The sequence below is a fragment of the Thrips palmi genome, unplaced genomic scaffold (genome assembly GCF_012932325.1).
Source record: "Thrips palmi isolate BJ-2018 unplaced genomic scaffold, TpBJ-2018v1 HiC_scaffold_15, whole genome shotgun sequence".
In the NCBI taxonomy this organism is placed as follows: Eukaryota; Metazoa; Arthropoda; class Insecta; order Thysanoptera; family Thripidae; genus Thrips; species Thrips palmi.
Genome location: NW_023144624.1, coordinates 13,333,521 through 13,356,251, shown reverse-complemented (window position 1 = coordinate 13,356,251; position 22,731 = coordinate 13,333,521). Strand labels below are relative to the sequence as shown.

Below are 22,731 nucleotides of genomic sequence, written 5' to 3'. Positions count from 1 at the left end.
GTGCGCGTCTCTTCGTCTCCGCGTCTCCGCGGCCAATCAAACTTTGCCGTCCGCGTCATCCGCTTCTGCCTGGCAGCCTGGCAGTCTGGCACTGCGGCTCGGCGGCGCGGCGCGGTGTGCTCCGGGAGGCTTAGTCCTGCCAGTCCCCCCGGCCAGGCTTTCTGTATTTAATAGTTGATGCCAGGCAGCGCCAGCGGCCGGACTGACGCCGACGCCACTGTCAGGTCATGACCGGAGAAGCGTGGCGGGCGGGCGGGCGGGGCGGGGCGGGGCGGGGCGGGGCGGGGCGGGGCGGGGCGGGGCGGGCTATGGAGGAGGCCGACCGGGTCAGGCCGGGGCAGGCTAGGCCTTCCCTCTCGCAGTGATGAGGGTTGAATAAAGCAAAAAGAAAATAGAGCGAGACCCTAAGCGCAGAACTGTAGGCTGTTCCTAGTCGGGAAGAGAAGTGGCTGCCGAATCGAATCAGAGAGGGAGAGGGGCGAGAGGGGCCCGCTTGCATTCGGTGGAGCCGCCGGTTCGGTTCGAGGCCGTCGCGGCTGGTCGGGAGCAGCAGGAAGCATCAGGCGCTCCTCGACGCGCCCCGAGAGTGCCCCCGTTCGGACGACGTGACAGCGAGGCGGTGGCGGCAGTGGGAGGCCAGGCACCGGCAGCACCGCGAAGGGAAAAATCCTGTAGATTTGCCGTCGGTGTTTAGGCAATAACGCCTGGACGAGATGCGGCGTGTGCCCCGCCAGCCCTGCCAGCCAGGTGCAGGGCGGGGATGCCTCAAGACGCTGGTGAATAGGCGGGGTGGGGGTTTGTCCCCCAGATCCTTTGAGGCAGCCGGGCCCAGCCGGGCCCACCACCCCGCACAGCCCAGGGATTCCTCCAGCCCGGCCGGGCCGCTTAGGAGCATCAAAGGTTCTGCCTGTGTGGAGCGCTGGAATGCGTGCCTCGCCGCCTGGCACCGCCACCGTCATGGCGCCGCCCTCCTGGAAGACCCCGGGCGGAGGGGGAAGCACTCAGTACCAGTTAAAAGTTGTTGGAGTTGTCGGAGGTCGGCTGGGTCAAGGGGGCGCCTCGTCGGCAGAAGTGCGACAAGTGCTTATTCAAGGGCCGCGCGGGCCGCGCGCTCCCCCGGGCAAGCCGACGGCAACCCGAGCGCAAGCGAGACAAAGTTCCGCTCCGCGCAGAGCGAGCGGCTGGAGCGGCGTTAAAGGGGATTGTGTACACATCCTGGAGCAGGGCGAGTGTAGAAGGCGGACGTCATCCGTTCCTCCAAATCTGAATCTGATTGAAATTCCTCTGTCGTGCGCCTCGTTGCGCGAGCCAAGCGAGCAGACTGAGCCGAACTGAGCCGAGCGCCAAGCGGCGCAAAGCGCCTGCAGAGTCCAGGGTAGGCCGTCCCGCCGGGCACAGCTGTTGCCGAAACCCAGGCGCTTGTCTTGGCCGGCCGCCAGGATGGCCGCCAGAATGGGCGGCGTGCTGCTCTGCTCCTGTTTCAATGCCATGCGTCCGTGGCGTCCGCTACCCTCCCAGCGCTTCCAACCAAACCCTGCTTTCTGCCGCCAGGTTCGGACGCGGGTTCAGACGAGGATGCCGACGACGCGGCGCCGGTGCCCCGCCGGGGCGTGGGCGCGGGCGCGGGCGTGGGTGCCGCAGCCGACGACGAGAACTCCGCCCTGTTGGCGGTGGCGGCGGCCGCGGCGGCCGGGGCCGGCGCGGGAACCGGCGGGGGCGGCGGCGCCTCGGCCTCGGCGGCCGGCGAGCCGGACGACGAGTCCTCGCGGGCGGCGGCGGCGCGGCTGCGTCAGCTCGCGCAGAACGCCCCCGGGCCGCTGCTGCCGCACACCTACTCGCCGCACATGTAAGGACTTTCACGCCAACCCCGGTGCAGCTCCACTGGGCGGCCACGCTCACGGCTTGTTGTGCTTGCAGAGAGGTGTCCGCCAGCCAGACGGACTTCTTCCGCATCCTGGACATGAAGGTCGAGAGCGTGAGTACCGAGCATCCTGTGTAACTGGTTCAATCGACTTCGGCACGGCCGTCAGCAACATTCGTCTTCGGCAGGGTCCCGAGCTGGAGCCGGACAGCGAGGGTGAGCGGCTGCGCGAGGAGGCGAGGATGCGGAGCCTGGTGCGGGAGTGGGACCGCTGCAAGCAGGAGCGCGCCCTGGCGGCCATGGCCCAGCGCGACCGGGAGCAGCACGACGGTAGGGACCTGCAGCGGGGCGTCGGCAGCACGGCCTCTCCCAGGCACTACCAAGACGCCGTGCCCAGGTAATCAGCAGACTCAGCGCCCACTCTGGGGGGTGCCGTTTTCATTTTCTCAGCCCCTTTGCTGCCTGCCGAGTAGACAGTGTGTTGACCCTGTCCGCCCTCACACACTCACACCTGTCCTCGCCGCCCAGGGCCGGCGCCAGGGTCAAGCCGGAGCACGCGGTGCTGACCCACGGCGCGGCGTTGGCGTCCTCGGCGTCCTCGAGCGCGCGGGGTGCGGCCGGCCCCCGGCCCCCGCAGCACCCCAGTCAGTACCCCTCCAACACCACCTCGCATGACGCAGCCTGGCGCCGCACGAACCTGGCTTGGGTGCCCGAACAGAGACCCGTCGGCGTGCCCCCCGCTGTGGCGTCCATGGGCCCCGCGGGGGGGCTGCAGAGCCTCTACGGCCAACCGTTAGTATCCCCGCAGTGCATGACATTAGCGCGCTTCGTCGAAATACATTTCGGCCCTGATTTCCGCCCTGCTTCCGTAGTCTCTACAGCGGTAGCAATGCCGAACGGCGACTGCCCGGCGGCGCGGCCCGGCCCGGCGCGGCCAAGCGAGGCGTGGGCAGCGTGAGCGCGGCCCGATATTGGCCGCAGCCGACCGCTCAGCTCCCGCTCGCCCGCCCCCTTCGCCTTAGTGCGTCGGGGCTGCTGAATTTTTCATTATCTGGCCTCGTTCCGGAAGGATGGAACCCCAAGCCGTCAAGGCGCCGCGGCGCGGGGTATCGCCGCCTTGCCGCCTTCGCCATCATCGCCACCGCACTGACACTCTCCTCTGTTCCTTCCTCTGCAGCTACCCCGGGCGCGCGGTCTCGGCGTGGACGCACAACTCGTACCAGGGCTACGACACCGTGGGCACGTGGTACACGGCCTCCACCGCGCCGACGGCGACACCGGTGGGCTTCCGGCCGTACCGGCAGCAGTCCGACGCCGGCCAGCCCGGCCAGTCCGGCCAGTGGTCCGAGGTCGGCAGCGGCGCCGCCAGGGTGGACTACGACGACGCGCTGCTGTACCACGGCCATGGCTCCGGGCACTCCGGGCAGGGCGCCGGCCAGGGCCCCGAGCAGGGCCTCGGCCACGACCCGTACTACTCGCAGCAGGCGTACGCCTACCAAGGCCTCGGCCAGAGGTACGGCCACAGCTCGGCGGCCGGCCTCGGCCAAGGCCTCGGCTCGGGCAGACACCCCGACCAGCACCTCGCCAACTCCATGGTGCAGCTGGACAAGTCGGGCAGCACGCGGACGGAGCTCGCCTGACGCCGAGACTCCGCGGAGTGCGCGGAGAGACTCTAAGCTGTGCAGGGACCGTTGGGACGGGGGTTGTTCTTCGCCTCGCCTTCAGTGACTGCTTCCGATCTCGAGACAAGCCGTCTCCGCTTGCGGAAGCCGTGAAGGACGAGAAGTGCAGAGACGCATTACCAGGCCAACTGGAGAAATTACAATTTTTAAAGTTCATGTGGTGTGTCTGGGTTGTACTGATGTTTAATACGCTTGTCGACTTAATTCCCTGATGTGGAATCGGTCGCTTTATCGTGACAAGACTAAAGTAGTAGTATTCATCCGTTGTTTAATACATAACGAAGACGGTAATAATATTGACAATCAGTCTTCAGAGTCAGACTTGAGGCTCGAAAGCAATAAAAGCTAGGATTCCATCGTCAAAATTGTCAAAATGAGGGGTCGAGCGAGCCGCGCGAGAACGATGTCGAGGCCAGGTGGTCCAAAACCGACGTGCGCTAGCATCCCTGCGCCTTAACCCGGAGCCCCTCCTCTCAAATTCGTAGATTGCTGTACATCAGGAGTTCGGCCTGCTCAGTGCCCGGGGTTTTCGACCACTTGGCACCATCCTTCGATGAGGCGCTGCGTCAGCGAGACAAATTCACGAATGACAATCGAAGCGAGGCAAGTCTGGCGGCAGCCGTTCGGCGAGGTGCGCGGTGCGTCGGCCGCGTGTTCAGTGTTCACCCCGCCATCCGCGCGAACCGACAGCATCTCTTTCCCTGGGCGTCCCCCCGGACGCCTTTCTTGTAATAAGTGTTTAGTCGATTCCTAAAATTGTGTAAGTTCCAGTTGTTCAGAGTCACCAACCAACCTGATCTCGTAGTGGAGGACCTCAACTGGGGACGGCCCTGGTGGCCTAGCGGCTCCAGGGGCTCTAGAGTGGGGGACTCGTTCAGTGTGCTGTGCTAGTGTGTAGAGATCTCGATAGAGATGCCTGATGAGCCACTCCGACTGCGCTGGGCGAACTGTACGCCAAGGGTTGCCTACGTTGTGGCGCTCGCGGCGCCTAGGGTTGCCTACCTTGAGGCACTCGGGGCGTCCAGTCCAAGGTCGAGGGTTGCCTGCCTTGGGGCCCTCGAGGCGTCAAGTTGCCAATCTTAAGAAACTCTTGGAGCCAAGGTTTGCCTACCTTGTGGTGCTCGGGGCCATGAAGTCACACATCAGGAGTCGTGGACAACGTGGATACGCCGAGCCGCAGGCAGCCGGTTCAGCGCAGTCGAAGTCGAATGTGTTGGCAATACTTGCCACCATTTTACCTGTTTACTTGTTTCAACGTGTGTTTCTACTCTTCCCAATGTTAGTCGTGTAGATTATTTTTTAATTTTATTTTTGAAACATTTGAATGTCTTGTTCTAACAGCACGTAACGCGCGAAATTCAGGTCTAATGGTGAGGAAGAGGGTCCCTCCCCTCTCTCCTCCTCCCCCCTCTCGTCTAGCCCTCCTCTCTCTCTCTCTCCTCACAAAATCGTGGGAAACTTTCTCTGACGTACGAAATTTTCTGTCTTCCGGAATCCTCTCATGTTTGAAATTCCTCACGGATGTACATACTGCACAATATTAATATTTTTAAATTTGTAAGTCTGATCATCATCATCATATATAATGTGGCGCTGGGCGCACAAAGTTGGAAATCGATGCATTTTCAAATCAAAACCAGTATCTCACTGACATCTTCTCTTATTTACGTTGTAATTTCAGTAATACTGCTCTGAGTCGGGCCTTCTTTCTTACATAGTAAACGAGGCAGTCAAGTTTCTCTGAGACAGGGTTTTAGCCTATTTCTCTGTAGTCTTTAACATTGACACTCATTTTATTTTGTTGTAGTGCTTTTTCGAAGTGATTACACCAATCATTTGAAAAAGAACTGACCCGTAGATACCCGCGAAGATATATTTTGGCTTTTCGGCCTGGGAACCCCTGGTGTAGGCAACCCAACCTACTCGGACGGGGCGGGTTTCTTTCGCTTGTTCGAACCTTGGTTTTTCTTTCAATGGGTGGCTGGGTGGTATTACTAGTGTTTCTGTGCGAGGTCTTTAAAAAAAAAACGCTGTTATTTTTATAATTTTGAGTGTCGTAGCAGGATTTCCTACGGCGAATCTCGTGTAATGTAGCAATACTTTGTCGCTTTTGTAGATATGTAAGGGAGCGTGAATGTGTGCTTTGATATTTCTTTATTTGTTACCTACCTCGACCTTTCCCTTTCCTACTGTACGTTTATAATTAATCGAGTAGTGTTTTGAGAAGGCCGCAAGGCAAGTTGTTAATGGAAATTAAAACCTTAAATTTGTTTTCGACTTGGGTGATCTTGTCTACTGCACTTAAGACTCACAATAAGTTCAAATACCAAAATTTGGAAGGTCAATTTCTTTCATGATTTTCTCTCCAGGAACTGCCTGTTTCCATTACAGAAAAAAATTATAGCTTTAACGGATTTTATTGTGAGCATTGCAAATTGAATGTATGAAAAGACGGAGCCCTCAGCTTAGAAATGAATTTGTGTCTCTTGTGTAAATAAAGTGTGTTAAGTATTACTAGTACTTGAATGACTATTGATGTTGTAACAGTTCTGTTCATAAATCAAAGTTGTGGAAATACTATAACTTCCAATAAACTGGTCCACATTTTATTTCTGTCCCTTTCATGTTAGTCTTTTTTGAATTCCTTCCATGTTTTTTAGGGGGTAAAATTTATCTATTATCGGAAATAAGTTATACATTTTCCATTAATTCAGTTCCATGATAATTTTATTTCAAAAGCAATTGGTAAGTTGGAAGAGAGAAATTGTCCCAAGCTCAGGTAACAGAGATACAAAACAATCAAGACGTAATAACATGCCAACATTTTAGAACAAAAAGAATCCTGTGAAGTTTACATACTAAGCAAAGCAGCATTGCCTAGCCAGATTTAAGAATTTCTCACTTAATGTTCTTTTGTTAGGATGCCATCACAAAGTCACAGCATGATTCACAAGATTTTATGGGCACACAGAAACAGATCTACAATACACATCTACAGAAACAATTATACACAAAGAACCTACTTCGAATGGTAACAGGTGTCTAATGATAGAATATCAATGTAATCTACACATCAAGAAGAGGATTTAAGACAAACTTTTACAAATCAGATCTTTGACAAATAAAAAGTAGCCATTACAGCATGACTTTCAAAGTAAAAATGGCAATTTACAATCTACGAAGGAAAGGCAAACAACAGATATACTGTAATATAGATGTTTGTCAACAAAATCAATGAATATTTTTTCTAGTGCAGTAAGCATTTTTGCAAAAATCCAATAGAATATGTAACCCAAGAAATCAACAACAATATTCATATTTAGCCATAATTGATATGTGGTAATGTTAACATGTAATTCTTTCTACGTCTCATTGAAAAGAACATACAATACATAAAGCACATGAAATTATTTCAATACTGGTGGTTAAATACTACTTATACCAGCTACGAAACATCAATGTCAATTTTTAAACATACATTACATGAGTTCAATGGTCTTGGCGCTTACAGGGAAAACCTGCAGCATTCCTGTCTGTTCTGCCATTCCTTTAGAACAGAGGTTGATTTTGCCAGAATGGCACACATTAAAAATCAATGATGTCTGCAGCCTCTGTGTTATGGCATTGATTCTCCTTTGAAGCACACACAAAATTTACACAGTTGTAAGTTTGGAAACAAAGTTTTTTCTTCTAAAATGATGAAATGAAAACTCATAACATTCTTAAATTCTTAAAATCAAGTCAAATCATACAAGTACGTATATAATTTGATAGTAACATATCAATAAATTATAAAACTATTATCACAATCTTCAGTTCTGCCAGTTGGTTTGATGGAGTTTATTCATTGTTGTGGCCATAATTGTAGATTATTGTAATCTAGTGGCACACTTTCTTTCCAGCTGCCTTCAATACGAAGTTCTGGACGCATGGCCTGAAGTTTTTCCAAATCTGAAATTGTACCATGTTCTCCCTAGGCAAAAAAAAAAGTCAAGTTATAAAAGCAAACAGGGTACCAAAAACAAACAATCAAAACAAAAGAAATCAATTTCAAAGACCCTTACCTCTTGATCTTCAAAACACAGAACTCTTAGCTTGGGCATGTGTCCCATGACCAATCTGAGTACAAGGGAACGGCGAAACTGAAATGTAAAGTCCAGTGTCAACCACTCAACATTTCTGAAGCTTCTCATCCATAAGCCCTTTCCAGCTTCTCTGCCCCAGCCTCGAAGTGTCAATCTCTTGAGTGCTGTGCAACGGTCTCCAAGCAGCACCAATAATTCATGATCTTTTTCACCCCCTTTGCCTTCTGCTTGTAGATAAGTAACTCTTGACAAAATCGGAGAGCAGGTGTCAAACAAATCTTCGTCAACTGATTCTGGTATCTGAAGTGTGAGGTTGTGAAGACGCTCCATATTATTTAAGTGCTGAAGTGACGAAAATGTTATGATGCACTCATCCAAATTCTCACAGTTGGAAAGGAACTGTTCCGCAACGATTTCAGGGATTTCATCTACCATTACTTTCTTCAAAGTCTTCCTGCTAGATTCTAACACTGACGACACCCATTCGCTAAACATGTCAGCCTTGAGTACTTCTAAACAGGGAAGTGAAAGAGGATATGCTGGCCAGGCAGCCAGTCCCATGCCAAGTAATCTTAGATTAGGCATTCCATCAATAGCTCTCATGACCTAGAAAAAAAAAAGACACTGCTTTAGATTATTTTGGTTAAATATTGCAAACTATAATAGTCAATTCTTTTAGTCAAAGTTGTCTTAGAGATTTTAAACACTTTACCTTAATACCATGGGTTTGGTGTCTAAAATGGACTTTGCCAATTTCCAGACTTTCCAAGTGATCTTTGTAACGATTGAGAATGTCTAAAAAGGATTCAGGAAGCACAAAGGCTGTTGGCAACTGGTAGATAGAGAGGCGCAGCAGGCGCTGTGAGAAATGAGGCAAGATAGGGTTGATGCGATCCTCTGTCCTATAATCTACCCTGTCTTCTGTCTCCATCTCAGCTCTGAAGCTTATCCGCAGAGTGTGCAGATTTTGTAGACAATCCATATTCTGCAAGCTTGCAATGGATGGTAAATCTAGATCTGCTGCTTCTAAGGACTCGCATTTAGAGAGCACCTGTGCTGCCACCTCGTCCACCCTGCCAACTAATGTACGAAGATGTGGTCCATGGGTGGCTAACAGGGACAAGGGAAGATGGCAAAGAACACCATCCTTTTCAAAGTGAGCATACTCTAAAAACCTGCTTCGAGGACGATTACAAACATTGAATTTTTGCAGATTATTGGACACAATACGCAGCTCTTTGAGGTCAAGATTATCATCTATGGCCTTGAACTCTTCTTCAGTCATATCAACCTCTACAGACAGTCGTTCCAAATTTTCAGAGAATCGTGGAAGAACGTTTGCAAATGCAAAGCGACTTTCCTCCAAAGGTGGAACAGGTTCCGGTTCATCAAACAGACGCCTGTAGGTAATCACTAGCTCAAAAATGCGTGTGGTGCATTCTAAAAGTGGTTCATAGCCACCATATGAGTGAACACTTAGTCGACGAAGAGCAGGTGCCTTCAGTAAAACCTCTTTAGCTTCTGGTCCGTCAAGCTGCAAATGCATGTTGCGCCATGGAGCTTCATCCCAAGCTAACTGTTGCCATCGTTGACACACCTTACTGGCATCATTTGCCAAAGTATAAGGATCCAGATATTGAAACATCATGAGGAGGATTTCATCTGGGAGATCATTGATTGTTGCTACATCCTGAAATGACAAAAAGAAAATCAGCAAACAGTGACGCTACTGAACATATAATCAAAATTTACCTAACATGTGTTAGACATACCTCAACTACAGGAACTGATTCATCACTCTCGGGATTTTTGATCCTTTCTTCATCCCTTTCTTCTTCGTTATCATTGTCCTCATCAACAAACATTCGACGCCTTTTCCCACCGTGCCAGGGTGGCAACAGCAGGGGGCCAGGAGGGCCGCCGGCACGACCAGCACTCATGATGAGAAATGCTCTCAGAATCTGAAACCTATCAAAGAGAACACAAGTGAATCTCAGGGCACTAAAATGGGAGAAAAGGGAATTCACACCAAAGAGGTTATGCCCAAGTTGAGATAGGCTCTGCCACCAAGGAAAGGTGCGATCAATTAAAACGCAATGAAACGCAAAGAAAATGATCTTTGATGGTCAAATAAAGGAAAGCAGCATCTTTCTAGATCTTACCGACGATTTCACAGAAGTATCGAGTCAGACACCGTACTAACCAGTACAAACATTGGCAGACAGCAAAATGCTTATGCTTGCCACTGCTACTGCTGCCGCTGCAACTGCAGTTTATTGAACTTATGGCGAACTGCAATTGCAATTGCTATTGTTTGCTACTGGTGGATTGACAGATAACGAAGAGTTCAAGAAGCTTTCGGTACACCAATTAGCATAAATTACAATTTTTCATTATTAAAGAGCTGAAAATTTCACCTATGCTTGCATAAAGGCCTTCTTTGCGGTGATGGTAAAAGTAGAATTTCTCATATGTCCATGCTTTTGTTGGGTTCAGCACAATTTGTCATCACCACCAGGTAAAGCTTCTGCTGGTTAGCAGGAAAAAAAAACTCTTTCTAATGTCATAACATTGTTGAAAATACGTTAAAATGCGTTTTAAATGGTCGCAGGGACTTGGTTCATCCTGAGGAGAGTGAGAAAAAAATCTCCTTCATCTCCATGTTTGTCTTTTGATGCTGATAGTATGTAAGAATACATTTTATGTCAAATGTTCCTTCCCTTCTGGAGTCGGTTCTAACCTTTTGTTTTGACATGATTTGGGGCACTATATTGTTGTTCACTCTTCGTAATATCTATTTGGTTGAATGGAGCCTATTTAATTATTCTTTACTTGCTAAATATTTTTTTATTTTATTCTTGAAATTAAAATGCAGACTACCTCCCACCATCTGTCCATCTGAAAACTTGTTTCTACAAGAGGCTTTATTTATTTTCCAGACAAATAACACCTTGCTATGGATTTGATATTGATGCTTTTGTGTATGCTGGTTGGAGCTGTGGCAGTGCTTGCTGCTGAGTGGTACATCTTCCAGAGATTTCTTTTGAGCCAGCCCGAAGTAGAACCACCCAAACAGCCTTTTGCAGTCTCTGCCCCTTTCTGTTTGCCAAAGGTATTGTCAACTATGTTCTACTTTTACCTCTAAATCAAACCATGGCTGCCCCTGAACTTTTAATTATTTTTTTAAATTAAATTTTTAGCACATCTTAGACGCTCTTCAAAATAGAAATCTCTCTAAGCAAGAATCGTGTTTGGGTATCAGCTTGCTTCTGCAGTTTCTTTTCCAAGAGCTTCGTCACACTGAAAGAGTGCGCAACTGGTTCCACCGAAAACTATCCCTTGAATTTGAGGAACTTCTAACCAGGACGACTACTGGGAAACTTTTTGATTTCATAGCTGTAAGATTGCCATATCAATACTGTTTTTGCTAAATCAAACTTTCTTAAGCTGAAATTTTTATTTTTTATCTCCATCATCTTTACAGGTACGAGATTTAAACTTGGGTTCCCATTTTCCAACCATTAGAAGTGTTGAGGTTCGTCAAGTTTCTCAGGATCCTGTTCACCACCGCATTGACACTCTTGAATTATGTCTTGATATACACTATAGTGGGTCATTCCAGCTTTCTCTGGATGCTAATTTAGTCTTGGGACGTGCTGCATATTTATCTGTCACAGGTATGCATTATTATTATCATTATTATTTTTTACTATTAGGTGTTCAATGGTACTTATTTTTTTTTCAAAACAAATTTCCAGTACATGAGCTAGTTGGTATGGCTCGCCTCCAGTTTACACGGTTGCCTTACACGCATTGGTCTATAAGCTTCTATTCTGAACCTGTTCTGCAATTGGAGGTTGAAAGCCAATTTCAGGGCCGTCCACTACCTCAAATCACAAACATAATCGTCAATCAGGTTGGTGGATGAATGGTTTCTAAAAAATTGTCAATGGTCATAGAATTTCTTAAACACAAACTCCTTCGCCCCCTTTTTTTTTACCCTCAACAGATACGAAAGTCTTTGAAACGGAAGCATACCTTGCCAAACTTCAAGTTGCGTTACAAACCATTTTTTGCAAAATCTGAACCCGGTGATGAAGAAGCAGAGTGGGGTCAGCACTCTGTCCAATCTGGTTCCTTAGAAGTTACTGTTGTTGAGGTCACTAGACTGGCCTCTCTAGGGAATGGCACTGAAAATATATACTGCTCTCTAGCAATAGGTTGGTAGTTATTTTCTTAAATTATGGCAATTTCCATGCAATCTTCTGTCACTGTGACCACAATTTTTCTTCCAGATCGGACTGCATGGGTTGAAATGGTCCATTCTGATACATCCACTTACATGACACTTGATGTCAGTATTGTCAAATCTCCACAGCAGCAGCTAGGAATTGTTTTTCGCCAAGAATTTGTAGCAGACCGCTATCAGGCCTGTGTCATTGTTGATACTGTGCTGCCAGGATCACCCGCTAGCAACTCAGATGTACAACCTGGAGACCTCTTAACAGCTGTGGATGGGAAAAGGATATCTACCATAGCACAAGCTGCAAAATGTATGAAAGGAGCGGGTGATAAATATACTTTGAGACTTGAAAGAAAAGTTGCCTTCAACACCTCATCACCAACCTCAGTAATAATATGTTCTGTGCTCTGAAATTTTTATTTTTGGGTCTCCTAAAATTATTAGAATGATATTGTTCTGCATGTTCATCTTTACTTTCTTTCTTTCTTTTTTTTTTTTTTTTTAAATTTCAGACCTCAGAGACTGATTCAACTGTGATACGACCTTCAAATGTAACTGTATCTGTCACCAAAGATTCACCAACATTAGATCGTACAGGTTTACGTAAAAGAAGAGTTTCAGTAGAACAAAGTGACTATGTCGATAGTGATAGCAGCACTTCAAGCCCAGCCAACTCCACACAAAGTAAAAATACCTCTTAACGATTTTTATTCTTTTTTCTCAGATTTAATTTTGATATAATGTTTTTATAATTCTTGTTATTCAGGCTCCCCAGCAAAGAAACCAGCCGCAATGTTTCCTGGCCCGAGCAACTCTTCTTCAACTCCTGGATCTACCCCAGGGTCAGCTGGAGGGTCAATATCCCCAAGTCCAGACCATCGTAACAAACAACAGGCGCCTGGTGACCAAGGAAACCTTCAGATGCTTAACACAAAAGAAATACCTCTGGATCAGGTGCTTGATTTCAATGAAACTCTGAAGTTTGCTGTTGGACCTCACCACCGTTATCTCAACATCAGTGTTTGGAGCGCTCGAACTGGTCCTGGAGGAAGAGACCAGCTGCTGGGTCATGTGAGTGTTCTTCTTGCTGCTGTGGCCGATCAATGCAGTCGTTCACGTCTTGGCCATTTTATCAGTTCCTACTCCTTCTTGCCACCAGACCTTCATCTTGCCAACAGGTACTTTTAACTCTAAACTACTATACACATGGCCTGTCTAGTTTTAATTTGAATATTTCTTTACTCAATTATGTTTATTGTCATTTGTTCCAGCCAAAGTCATAAATTGTCAAACCATTCTGGCTTTGAGCCATGTCTTTGCTATGGAGATGTTTTGTTATCTTTCATGTACATGACACCCAATGGAACTCAGTCTCCCTCTCCTCCATTTCCTTCTGGAAGCCCGTCACATCAGTCAACTGAACCCACAGTTAGCTCAGTAACCAGTCAAGACGCTGGAGTATTTAGAAGCCATGACTTCATTAGAACTCAATTTCATCGTGCTATCCAGTGTGGTTTTTGCATGAAAAAGGTATGTTTTTTCACTTTGCTATGTTTCCTTAACATAAAGATTCACTTAAAGAACTTACAGAACCAAAACTTAATGAAAATCTTTTCTCTATTATTTAGATTTGGCTTAAGGATGCTGTTCAGTGTCGAACTTGCGGAATGTCGTGCCACAAGAAGTGTATTAATAAGTGCATGGCGGGCTCATCATGTGGCGGTGCACCTCCTCAATCAGGTATCACCGTACCGAGCAAACCAAGTGCAGGCAACAGTCCAGCGTCGAGGAAAGCTCATCGTCATTCTTTGGGCGAAGCGGATGTGGCAGGAGCATTCACAGACCAGAGAAACTTGGCAGCAGGGTCCTCCCACAACTTAGGTGATGGTGACAGTGCTAGCCAGCCTCGCCGGGCCAGTATACATCCAGAAATAGTCATGACATCTGCTGAGGAGGCAGCAAACATACCCATCCAGGTACCAAAATGTTTCTATTCCTGTTCTTGAAGCCGTGTTTCGTTGTTTTAAAAAATGTTTTTGCATTTGTCAGGGCCCTAGCCACAGGAAACGTATCACCAACTTACTTGCTTCCATGGCAACCCAAGCACGAGGGCTGAAGCGTGTTGGATCAGCACATAATCTGGCTCCTCCTGGCTCTGATGGTTCTCAAGGTGCTGGCCATTTGTCCCGCAGTTTACCTCCTTCACCTCAACACTCTCCAGCTCCATCTCGAAAGGTAGGTCCCTGTCTGTTGTTTTCTGCATGCGCTTTTTTTTTTTTTTTTTTCAATAAATCTGAAGGTTCTTGTAAAACGATCTGTTGCAGACTTCACTACATGAGACAGTTTTCCAGTTTAGTGAGCTTGACAGTGGCTCTGATGAGGATGCTAGTGCCGATGAGGATGTTTCTGTTGCACTGGAACAACTTCTCCAGCTACGACGTCCTACTGGTTCCGGTGGGGCCGCTGGTGCGGGAGATGACGGTTCTGAAGATTTGATGGCTGTAGCAAAAGCAACAGGGAAAGAGCTGTACTCAGGCCTACCACCTACACAGCGCATAGAGCGTATCAACAAAATGGTTGGTATTCGTTCTCGTAATGTAAATACGTATTTTGTTTCTTGATTGGTTCAGGAATTTTTTCTTCTAGATCACAAAACTTAAAACTTCAATGGACAGTGAGTCCACACTACGGATGCAGTTAGCACGAGAAGAAGGTGATTGTCAAGATACTGCAGAAAAAACTCGGCTTGCTTTCCTCATTGGAAAATGTGATGAGAAGGTTCAAGCTTTGGCAATTTTGATGCTCCATTTCTGTGCTGGTCTCCAACACACTCAAGATCAAGAGGAACAGTTGCAGGTAATGAAAAGAGCCCTTATTCTCTCCAGGGATGTTTATTCATTTGTTTATACCATGATGAGATATAACCTATTCTGACCAATGAAACAGAAATATGCACTATTTTCTGAAGCAAACATCAAACCTTCCATATGTGTTCACTAGGTAGAGGGCATTTGTATTTACAGAACTCTCCTCTGCGTCCCTGGAAATGGAATTTTCACTTGAAGAAGCGTCGCATGTCCTTGCGAAAACAACTCTTGTAAAGTGGTCTTTGCTGTCACCTTCTATTTTCATGGGTTGGTGGTATGAAGTGTGTGCAGAGTAGCTGTATTGTGTATTCACCCCCCATCATTGTGAACCTTGAGTTCATTATCGCCATAGCTTTTCTGCAGTGCATGTCACACCAAGCAAACTTGACCACCCTGTTGCAGTAAATGGGTTTCTTCTTGGCTTGTTATTATTGTCACCAACCATAATTTTTTTTTACATTTTACATCAAAAGAGTGTTTTCAACCTTGCCCTGCCCATCCCATTTCTCCAGCTTTGTCCGAGTTGAATTTGTTCATGTGTTTGTTTTATCACTTCTATAATGAAATTGCACCTTTCCTTCAAACAGCTCTGGATATCTCCTTTCACAGTCCACCTGAGGCTCTGTGTTGCCAAGGCTCACTGGAACAATGTTAACACCTGTATTTTTACTTTTATACTGCAAGCAATGCCTTTGTTGGTGCTTGTTCCCGTTCAACTCTTCTTTAACAACTTCTCGAAAAGTGAATTATTGTAAAGGGGGAGTCCCATTTCATTAAATGTGTTCTCTTTGTGTATTCTGAAGTACATACATGCTATTCCCATCCTGTAGAAATGTAACTCACAGTTTCAGTCCATTTGAAGAGCACCCATGTGTCTCCACACACATTTGAAAAGATCTTGACTATCATATCAGACAAGTTATGATTGTTCCTGTCATCCACTACCTGTTGTAGAATAATGTAACTTTTACATTTGTTCCAGAAACAAGCATCTAATCAAAGTGGAGTAACTGCACCTGGCTCTTCTGAAAACTTGAAGTGAAAAGCTGCCAGCCGGTATGAAGATGTTGAAACATGGTGGCATTGCCTGTATTATTAATAATTATTATTTTTGAAATGTGGGAAATGGTAGACTGGTTTCTCACAACTTGGTAACTTTAAGTTATTTTTCAAGAGATTTTTCTCGATTTTTCTTCATTGATTACTTTCCTTTTTGAATCCCACCCTTTGAGAATGGTGAAATCCCTCATTTTCTTCATGTCACCCTCTCAAGAGAAGGAAGTACTGTGTATGAAATTGTCATGAGTGAAATGTATGTGATAAATGCAGTGTTAAATTGAAAGGCTTTTGTGGTGCTTTTGATTGCCATTATGCTTTTCCCCTTTTGGAAAAGCATAACAATTCTTTTGTAAAGTAAAAAACAACAACTTTGTTATCTTTGACATTTTGAAATAAGACTAGATTTTGTTAATTAAATATGTGCCTGGCTGCCTCCGCATCTTAGGAATGTCAATTACTACGAATGAATGTAAATAATTCACATTTGATATTTTTACTTCAGCTTTGAAGGTTTTGTCCATCTGTCAGAACATTGTGGATTTTGTTCATCTGTGCTTGCCAATTGAATAGTGATGCCAATTTGGAAATACGCTTTGAGGTGTGGTTAGTGTATCCTGCATAGATATGTTTTAAATGTGTCAAAAAAACCTTAGTCTGATGTGTTTCTGTTTTTTTGTTGATTTTTTTGTATGTGTGTGTTGTTTATTCTTTCTTTGTGATTATTTTGAGGATTAACTGGTGCTTAGTACCTAAAGGTGCTTTATAAGTATTGCTCCAATCTCCTTATCTGCTATTGTAATAGCATACTGAGGTAATTATTTAGTATGTTGGAAGTTTGGTGGCCCCTGTTGTCATAATGCTGATATGTCTGATTCCATTTAATATGATTGCCAGTTTTCCTGTTTACTGATACAGTCTTCAATGTACCAGACCTAAATAGTATCTATCCTGGTATCATTCCTAGATCAGTATTAGTCTTTTACATTCCCAACTATTATCAATTGATGTTGGTGCTTTAGATGTTGTATATGGTCTGTGATCTTGAGACTCTTGCTCTTAGAGGCTTGAATTTGTTTTACTTGCCATTATTATCTACTTTTCCTCAATGCTAATTTGGTTTGCTCTTTGATTTGCGTACAATGTTGTTGCACCAGCACATATTAGTTGTGAGTGTGTGTGGGAACACATCCTGTATAAAAACACCAATATGTTATTGGCTGAATGAGTGTTGTTTCTGTTATCACTCTTTGTCTTTTGTTTTTAATTTGTGGGTAATTCTGTACTGTTTGGTCAGTTAACTGTGATACAAGTAGGTGCTGTTGTTCTACAGAATTTTATTGGGCAGCTTACTTTTGTTTTCGTTTTACACATTTATTGAAAATACATAGCAGTCCGTATTAATTTTGTTTTATCTTAAACATTTGGTTTCGTGAAATTTTCTTTGAGAAAGGGCAGTTGTTAAATTCCATGTCATATTTCTGTGATATTTTCATCATCTCTCACTCTCTTCTCTCTTTCTCTCTTTCTCTCTTTCCCTCTTTCCCTCTTTCCCTATCTGTGTCTGACATTTCCTCTGAAAGACCATGTTAGATACTGTATTATGTATGTCACTACCATGCCATAGAAAGTAATGATCCCATTAAAACTTTTCCCTCTTTTTGGAGATCCGATGTGTCTCTTATCTGTTTTGAAGACAAGTAATACGGTCTTTAACTGCTGAATTTTTGAATTAAAAGTATACACATTTGAGCTATTTTGCACTTATTCTTTAGATAGGTTTTTAAAGTACTGTAACCTGCAATGTTTATGAGAACTATTGCATTATGATTAGTGTGGTTACAATGACTTGTCACGTTGTCAATCTTTTTATAGCTATCCAGCCAAAGCCTGTTATTTTGTTTTGTTTTGTTTCCTTTTACACATTTTAACAATGCTAGTGCTGCTTAAATGTAACTTTTGTTTTTATCACATAGTCAATTCACATTGAAATTGAAGTCTCATGGTGGACCTTGTAGTGATAAAAGAATTGACTGTAAGGATCCATCCACAATGTGTGATTCATTTTACCTCCAGCAAATTTAATGAACTGCAAGCCTGGATCTTAAAGTGTAAAATAGTAGTGCCTGTCATTTTGATATGTATTAAATTTTGCACCATATTGCCTAGTGATGTATAAAATTGTTGGAATAAAAATGTGATACAGAATCGGGTGACATCATATCTTATCACGGCCGCACACCACACTTTATTTTCAACAAAAACCTAGCTATTTAAAAAATTGTATTAAATTTGAGGGCAACAATTATTTTAAGATGAGAGTTCTCGGACACAAACAGAGTTTGCACTGAGATGCGAGGCACACTAGCACGACCCGATCGGATTGGTTCCGATAGTCAGCGGGGCCCGGAGGGGGCGCGTCTTAGGCGGGAAACATCTGGTCGTACGGAACGTTCTGGAAGAGGGTGTTAATCACCGACCGAAGCTGGTGCGAGATGGGCTTCTGCACGTACGCCTTGCCCATGTCCACCATGATGGTCCAGTAGTGGTTCATGACAGCGTTGATGACTCGGTCTGCGGGAACACAAACGATACCGTCCTTTAAAACAAGTCGTGGGCGACCGAGGCGGCAGATGGCAGTGCACTGCACAGCACACTCACCGAGGTTCGGGATGCCCTGGTCCGGCAGCTTGATGTCCGTGGTCATGCCGCCCACCGTGTACGTGGGGGTGACGCTCTGCACCTCCAGGTGCTCCTCGCCCGCCTGCCTCTTGCCCACCACGCGCCAGGTGGCGTTGATGTCGCCTGCGAGCAAAGCAGCGAGCCAGCTGGCTGGTTACTCCGTCTCAGAGACCACACTCGGTCACATCCGGGCTAGCCAGCCTGCGGAGCGCGGCCGAGCACGGCGGAGCGCCCGCGAGACGGAGGGAGGCCGTGCCGCAACACGGCCGAGTCCTGCGTGGCGGCCTATCCTCTCATTACCATTACCATTACGGGCTAGACCACACATGATCTTATGCCGTTTCGGGCCCGACACAAGCTCGCCTGCACTGCAAAACGAGACGTGGCCGTCCTTACTAGGGTGACACTTTATACCGGCGGAGACGAACCTCAAACGGGTCGAAGCTCCCCCTCGCAGTATGACCCGTCAGGGAGGAGGTAACACCCCCCCGGGGGGATTGCAGGCCCCGCCCCGAAAAGTCGCTTTGAGTACTACCGGGTCCAGGCCCGCCTGCTTCGTCCCTTATCTCGGGGATCAACGGGGTCCTCTTGGGCCAAATCTTGATGTATTGAGAAAGGTGGCTTCGCCCCGCCCCTTCTTCATGCGACCTGTGTCCTGGCGAGAGCATCCTGCGACCTTGCCGACAAAATAGAAAGCTTCATCCAAAAAACACCCGACCGATACACACCAAAACGCCCTGCTGTGCATGTAATATGATTGCCAGTTTTCCTGTTTACTGATACAGTCTTCAATGTACCAGACCTAAATAGTATCTATCCTGGTATCATTCCTAGATCAGTATTAGTCTTTTACATTCCCAACTATTATCAATTGATGTTGGTGCTTTAGATGTTGTATATGGTCTGTGATCTTGAGACTCTTGCTCTTAGGGGCTTGAATTTGTTTTACTTGCCATTATTATCTACTTTTCCTCAATGCTAATTTGGTTTGCTCTTTGATTTGCGTACAATGTTGTTGCACCAGCACATATTAGTTGTGAGTGTGTGTGGGAACACATCCTGTATAAAAACACCAATATGTTATTGGCTGAATGAGTGTTGTTTCTGTTATCACTCTTTGTCTTTTTTTTTTAATTTTGTGGGTAATTCTGTACTGTTTGGTCAGTTAACTGTGATACAAGTAGGTGCTGTTGTTCTACAGAATTTTTTTGGGCAGCTTACTTTTGTTTTCGTTTTACACATTTATTGAAAATACATAGCAGTCCGTTTTAAATTTTTGTTTTATCTTAAACTTTTGGGTTTTTGTGAAATTTTCTTTGAGAAAGGGCAGTTGTTAAATTCCATGTCATATTTCTGTGATATTTTCATCATCTCTCACTCTCTTCTCTTTCTCTCTTTCTCTCTTTCCCTTTTTCCCCTCTTTCCCTATCTGTGTCTGACATTTCCTCTGAAAGACCATGTTAGATACTGTATTATGTATGTCACTACCATGCCATAGAAAGTAATGATCCCATTAAAACTTTTCCCTCTTTTTGGAGATCCGATGTGTCTCTTACCTGTTTTGAAGACAAGTAATACGGTCTTTAACTGCTGAATTTTTGAATTAAAAGTATACACATTTGAGCTATTTTGCACTTATTCTTTAGATAGGTTTTTAAAGTACTGTAACCTGCAATGTTTATGAGAACTATTGCATTATGATTAGTGTGGTTACAATGACTTGTCACGTTGTCAATCTTTTTATAGCTATCCAGCCAAAGCCTGTTATTTTGTTTTGTTTTTTTTCCCTTTTTACACATTTTAACAATGCTAGTGCTGCTTAAATGTAACTTTTGTTTTTATCACATAGTCAATTCACATTGAAATTGAAGTCTCATGGTGGACCTTGTAGTGATAAAAGAATTGACTGTAAGGATCCATCCACAATGTGTGATTCATTTTACCTCCAGCAAATTTAATGAACTGCAAGCCTGGATCTTAAAGTGTAAAATAGTAGTGCCTGTCATTTTGATATGTATTAAATTTTGCACCATATTGCCTAGTGATGTATAAAATTGTTGGAATAAAAATGTGATACAGAATCGGGTGACATCATATCTTATCACGGCCGCACACCACACTTTATTTTCAACAAAAACCTAGCTATTTAAAAAATTGTATTAAATTTGAGGGCAACAATTTTTTTAAGATGAGAGTTCTCGGACACAAACAGAGTTTGCACTGAGATGCGAGGCACACTAGCACGACCCGATCGGATTGGTTCCGATAGTCAGCGGGGCCCCGGGGGGGGCGCGTCCTTTGGCGGGAAACATCTGGTCGTACGGAACGTTCTGGAAGAGGGTGTTAATCACCGACCGAAGCTGGTGCGAGATGGGCTTCTGCACGTACGCCTTGCCCATGTCCACCATGATGGTCCAGTAGTGGTTCATGACAGCGTTGATGACTCGGTCTGCGGGAACACAAACGACACCGTCCTTTAAAACAAGTCGTGGGCGACCGAGGCGGCAGATGGCAGTGCACTGCACAGCACACTCACCGAGGTTCGGGATGCCCTGGTCCGGCAGCTTGATGTCCGTGGTCATGCCGCCCACCGTGTACGTGGGGGTGACGCTCTGCACCTCCAGGTGCTCCTCGCCGGCCTGCCTCTTGCCCACCACGCGCCAGGTGGCGTTGATGTCGCCTGCGAGCAAAGCAGCGAGGCAGCTGGCTGGTTACTGCGTCCCAGAGACCACACTCGGTCACATCCGGGCAAGCCAGCCTGCGGAGCGCGGCGGAGCGCGGCGGAGCGCCCGCGAGACGGAGGGTAGGCCGTGCCGCAACGCAGGCGAGTCCTGCGTGGCGGCCTATCCTCTCCATCGCAGGCGCTTCCCCAGGTGCAAGGCACTTACTGAAGGTGAAGTCGAAGATTCCACGGCCCTTGAAGGGCAGCTCGAGGATCTGGCCGCCGGAGAGCTCCAGCATGCCGCGGAAGGACACCTTCGGCAGGAGGAGGCCCACGTCCATGAGCATGGCGTCGTCGCCGAGGTCAGCCCTGGAAGAAGCAGAGCGGTGCGTCAGCGGGCAACCCGGAGCCCCGCCCCAGTCAAACGAAGTAAAGCCCTGGCTCACATCGCGTCGCGCACCACCGCGTCGCCCAAGCCGTAGACCGTCAGGTTCCTCATGACGGCGTGGAAGTCGATGAGGCCGGTCCGCAGGTCGAAGGACGTCTCGGGCACGTGGAAGGGCTCCAGGCTCGGCAGCCCGAACTTGCCGCCTTCAAACAGAAGCACCATGAGTGACTCGCGCGTTCTACCCCCTTAGTCCTCTTTGAAAGAGAGACCGCGCTCACCGTTCTTGACGTGCGGGATGAAGGCCTGGATGTTGTGCCGGATGCAGTTGTTGAGGGTGTTGTCCTTGTTGCTGCGGCTGCACGTCCGGGCGTGGACGGGCGGCTCCGCTGGGGTGCAAACAAGTCCCAGTTAGGGGGCGTCGGTGATTGTCAAATACACGGCGAACACTCTACAAACTGGAGTGTATACTCAGTATGCATCTACAGATGCATACTTGCAAGTACACACAGATGCATACTTAGCTGAGTACACATCTACAGATGCGTACTTGGCTGAGTACACATCTACAGATGCGTACTTGGCTGAGTACACATCTACAGATGCATGCTTGGCTGAGTGCACACCTACAGATGCATACCTAAGTATGCATCCGCAGATGTGTACTCAGCTGAGTATGCCTGTAGATGTGTACTCAGCTAAGTATGCATCTGTAGGTGTGTACTTGCAAGTCTGTAGATGCATACTGAGTACACACTTCAGTTTGTAGAGCAGCTGGGTGCCTCGCGGTCCGGTACGCGCTCGGATCCAGCGACCAGCATTGCCCCACGAGCTGAGGGATCCGCTGAGGATGCCCCCACGCCACTCGCAGAGTGCCTCTCGCTCGAGCGCATCGTGATCCTGGCCAGCGTACTCACGTTGCAGTGCCGGCGAGGCGGCGGCGGCGGCCAGGATGGTCGCGAAGGCTAGGACGGCCCTCATGGTGGCGGAGGCGGTGCGGTGCACGTCGTGGCCGTCTTGGGGGTCGCGGGAGACTGCGGCCCGTGGGGCTGCACGCAGATCGGCTCGCCCAGGGGTGGCAAGCCCGAGGGCCAGCCCCACCCCGCGGTGGTCTGCTGACTGCTGTGCGGTCTGGGCCATCTCGCGGTCAGATAGAGATCGGAGGCCGTGGCCTTGTGGCTTTGGAGACTGGAGACGCACCGCAGTCG

The 22,731-nt window shown here is 47.1% G+C and overlaps 3 protein-coding genes across 6 annotated transcripts; 1 reads left to right on the top strand and 2 right to left on the bottom strand.

Annotated features, from left to right (window-relative positions):
• Nucleotides 1–6,248: 6,248 nt before the first annotated feature.
• LOC117641715 lies at nucleotides 6,249–10,082 on the bottom strand. The gene is made up of 5 exons (XM_034379266.1): nucleotides 9,791–10,082; nucleotides 9,401–9,596; nucleotides 8,341–9,318; nucleotides 7,608–8,234; nucleotides 6,249–7,516 (listed from the first exon to the last, which is right to left on the bottom strand). Exons 2-5 carry the CDS (start codon nucleotides 9,566–9,568, stop codon nucleotides 7,388–7,390), a joined length of 1,902 nt encoding a protein of 633 aa, XP_034235157.1. The 5' UTR covers nucleotides 9,569–9,596; nucleotides 9,791–10,082; the 3' UTR covers nucleotides 6,249–7,387.
• Nucleotides 10,083–10,155: 73 nt separating this feature from the next.
• LOC117641711 (PDZ domain-containing protein 8) lies at nucleotides 10,156–17,991 on the top strand. Of its 4 annotated transcripts, none has more exons than XM_034379261.1 (15): nucleotides 10,156–10,262; nucleotides 10,568–10,740; nucleotides 10,829–11,026; nucleotides 11,113–11,305; nucleotides 11,387–11,544; nucleotides 11,638–11,848; nucleotides 11,924–12,258; nucleotides 12,384–12,555; nucleotides 12,638–13,049; nucleotides 13,143–13,401; nucleotides 13,500–13,847; nucleotides 13,921–14,106; nucleotides 14,196–14,447; nucleotides 14,518–14,727; nucleotides 15,721–17,991. In XM_034379261.1, the coding sequence occupies exons 2-15, from the start codon at nucleotides 10,585–10,587 to the stop codon at nucleotides 15,778–15,780; spliced, it is 3,150 nt and encodes a 1,049-aa protein (XP_034235152.1). In that variant the 5' UTR covers nucleotides 10,156–10,262; nucleotides 10,568–10,584; the 3' UTR covers nucleotides 15,781–17,991. The 4 variants fall into 4 exon arrangements, with proteins under 4 accessions (XP_034235152.1, XP_034235149.1, XP_034235150.1 ...); XM_034379258.1 differs by having other exon boundaries at nucleotides 10,160–10,315; XM_034379259.1 differs by having other exon boundaries at nucleotides 10,161–10,311.
• A 74-nt stretch (nucleotides 17,992–18,065) lies between these two features.
• On the bottom strand, nucleotides 18,066–22,504 carry LOC117641271. The gene is made up of 8 exons (XM_034378442.1): nucleotides 22,441–22,504; nucleotides 21,805–21,912; nucleotides 21,585–21,729; nucleotides 21,365–21,507; nucleotides 21,013–21,156; nucleotides 20,780–20,925; nucleotides 18,456–18,627; nucleotides 18,066–18,368 (listed from the first exon to the last, which is right to left on the bottom strand). The coding sequence occupies exons 1-8, from the start codon at nucleotides 22,502–22,504 to the stop codon at nucleotides 18,217–18,219; spliced, it is 1,074 nt and encodes a 357-aa protein (XP_034234333.1). The 3' UTR covers nucleotides 18,066–18,216.
• Nucleotides 22,505–22,731: the final 227 nt, after the last annotated feature.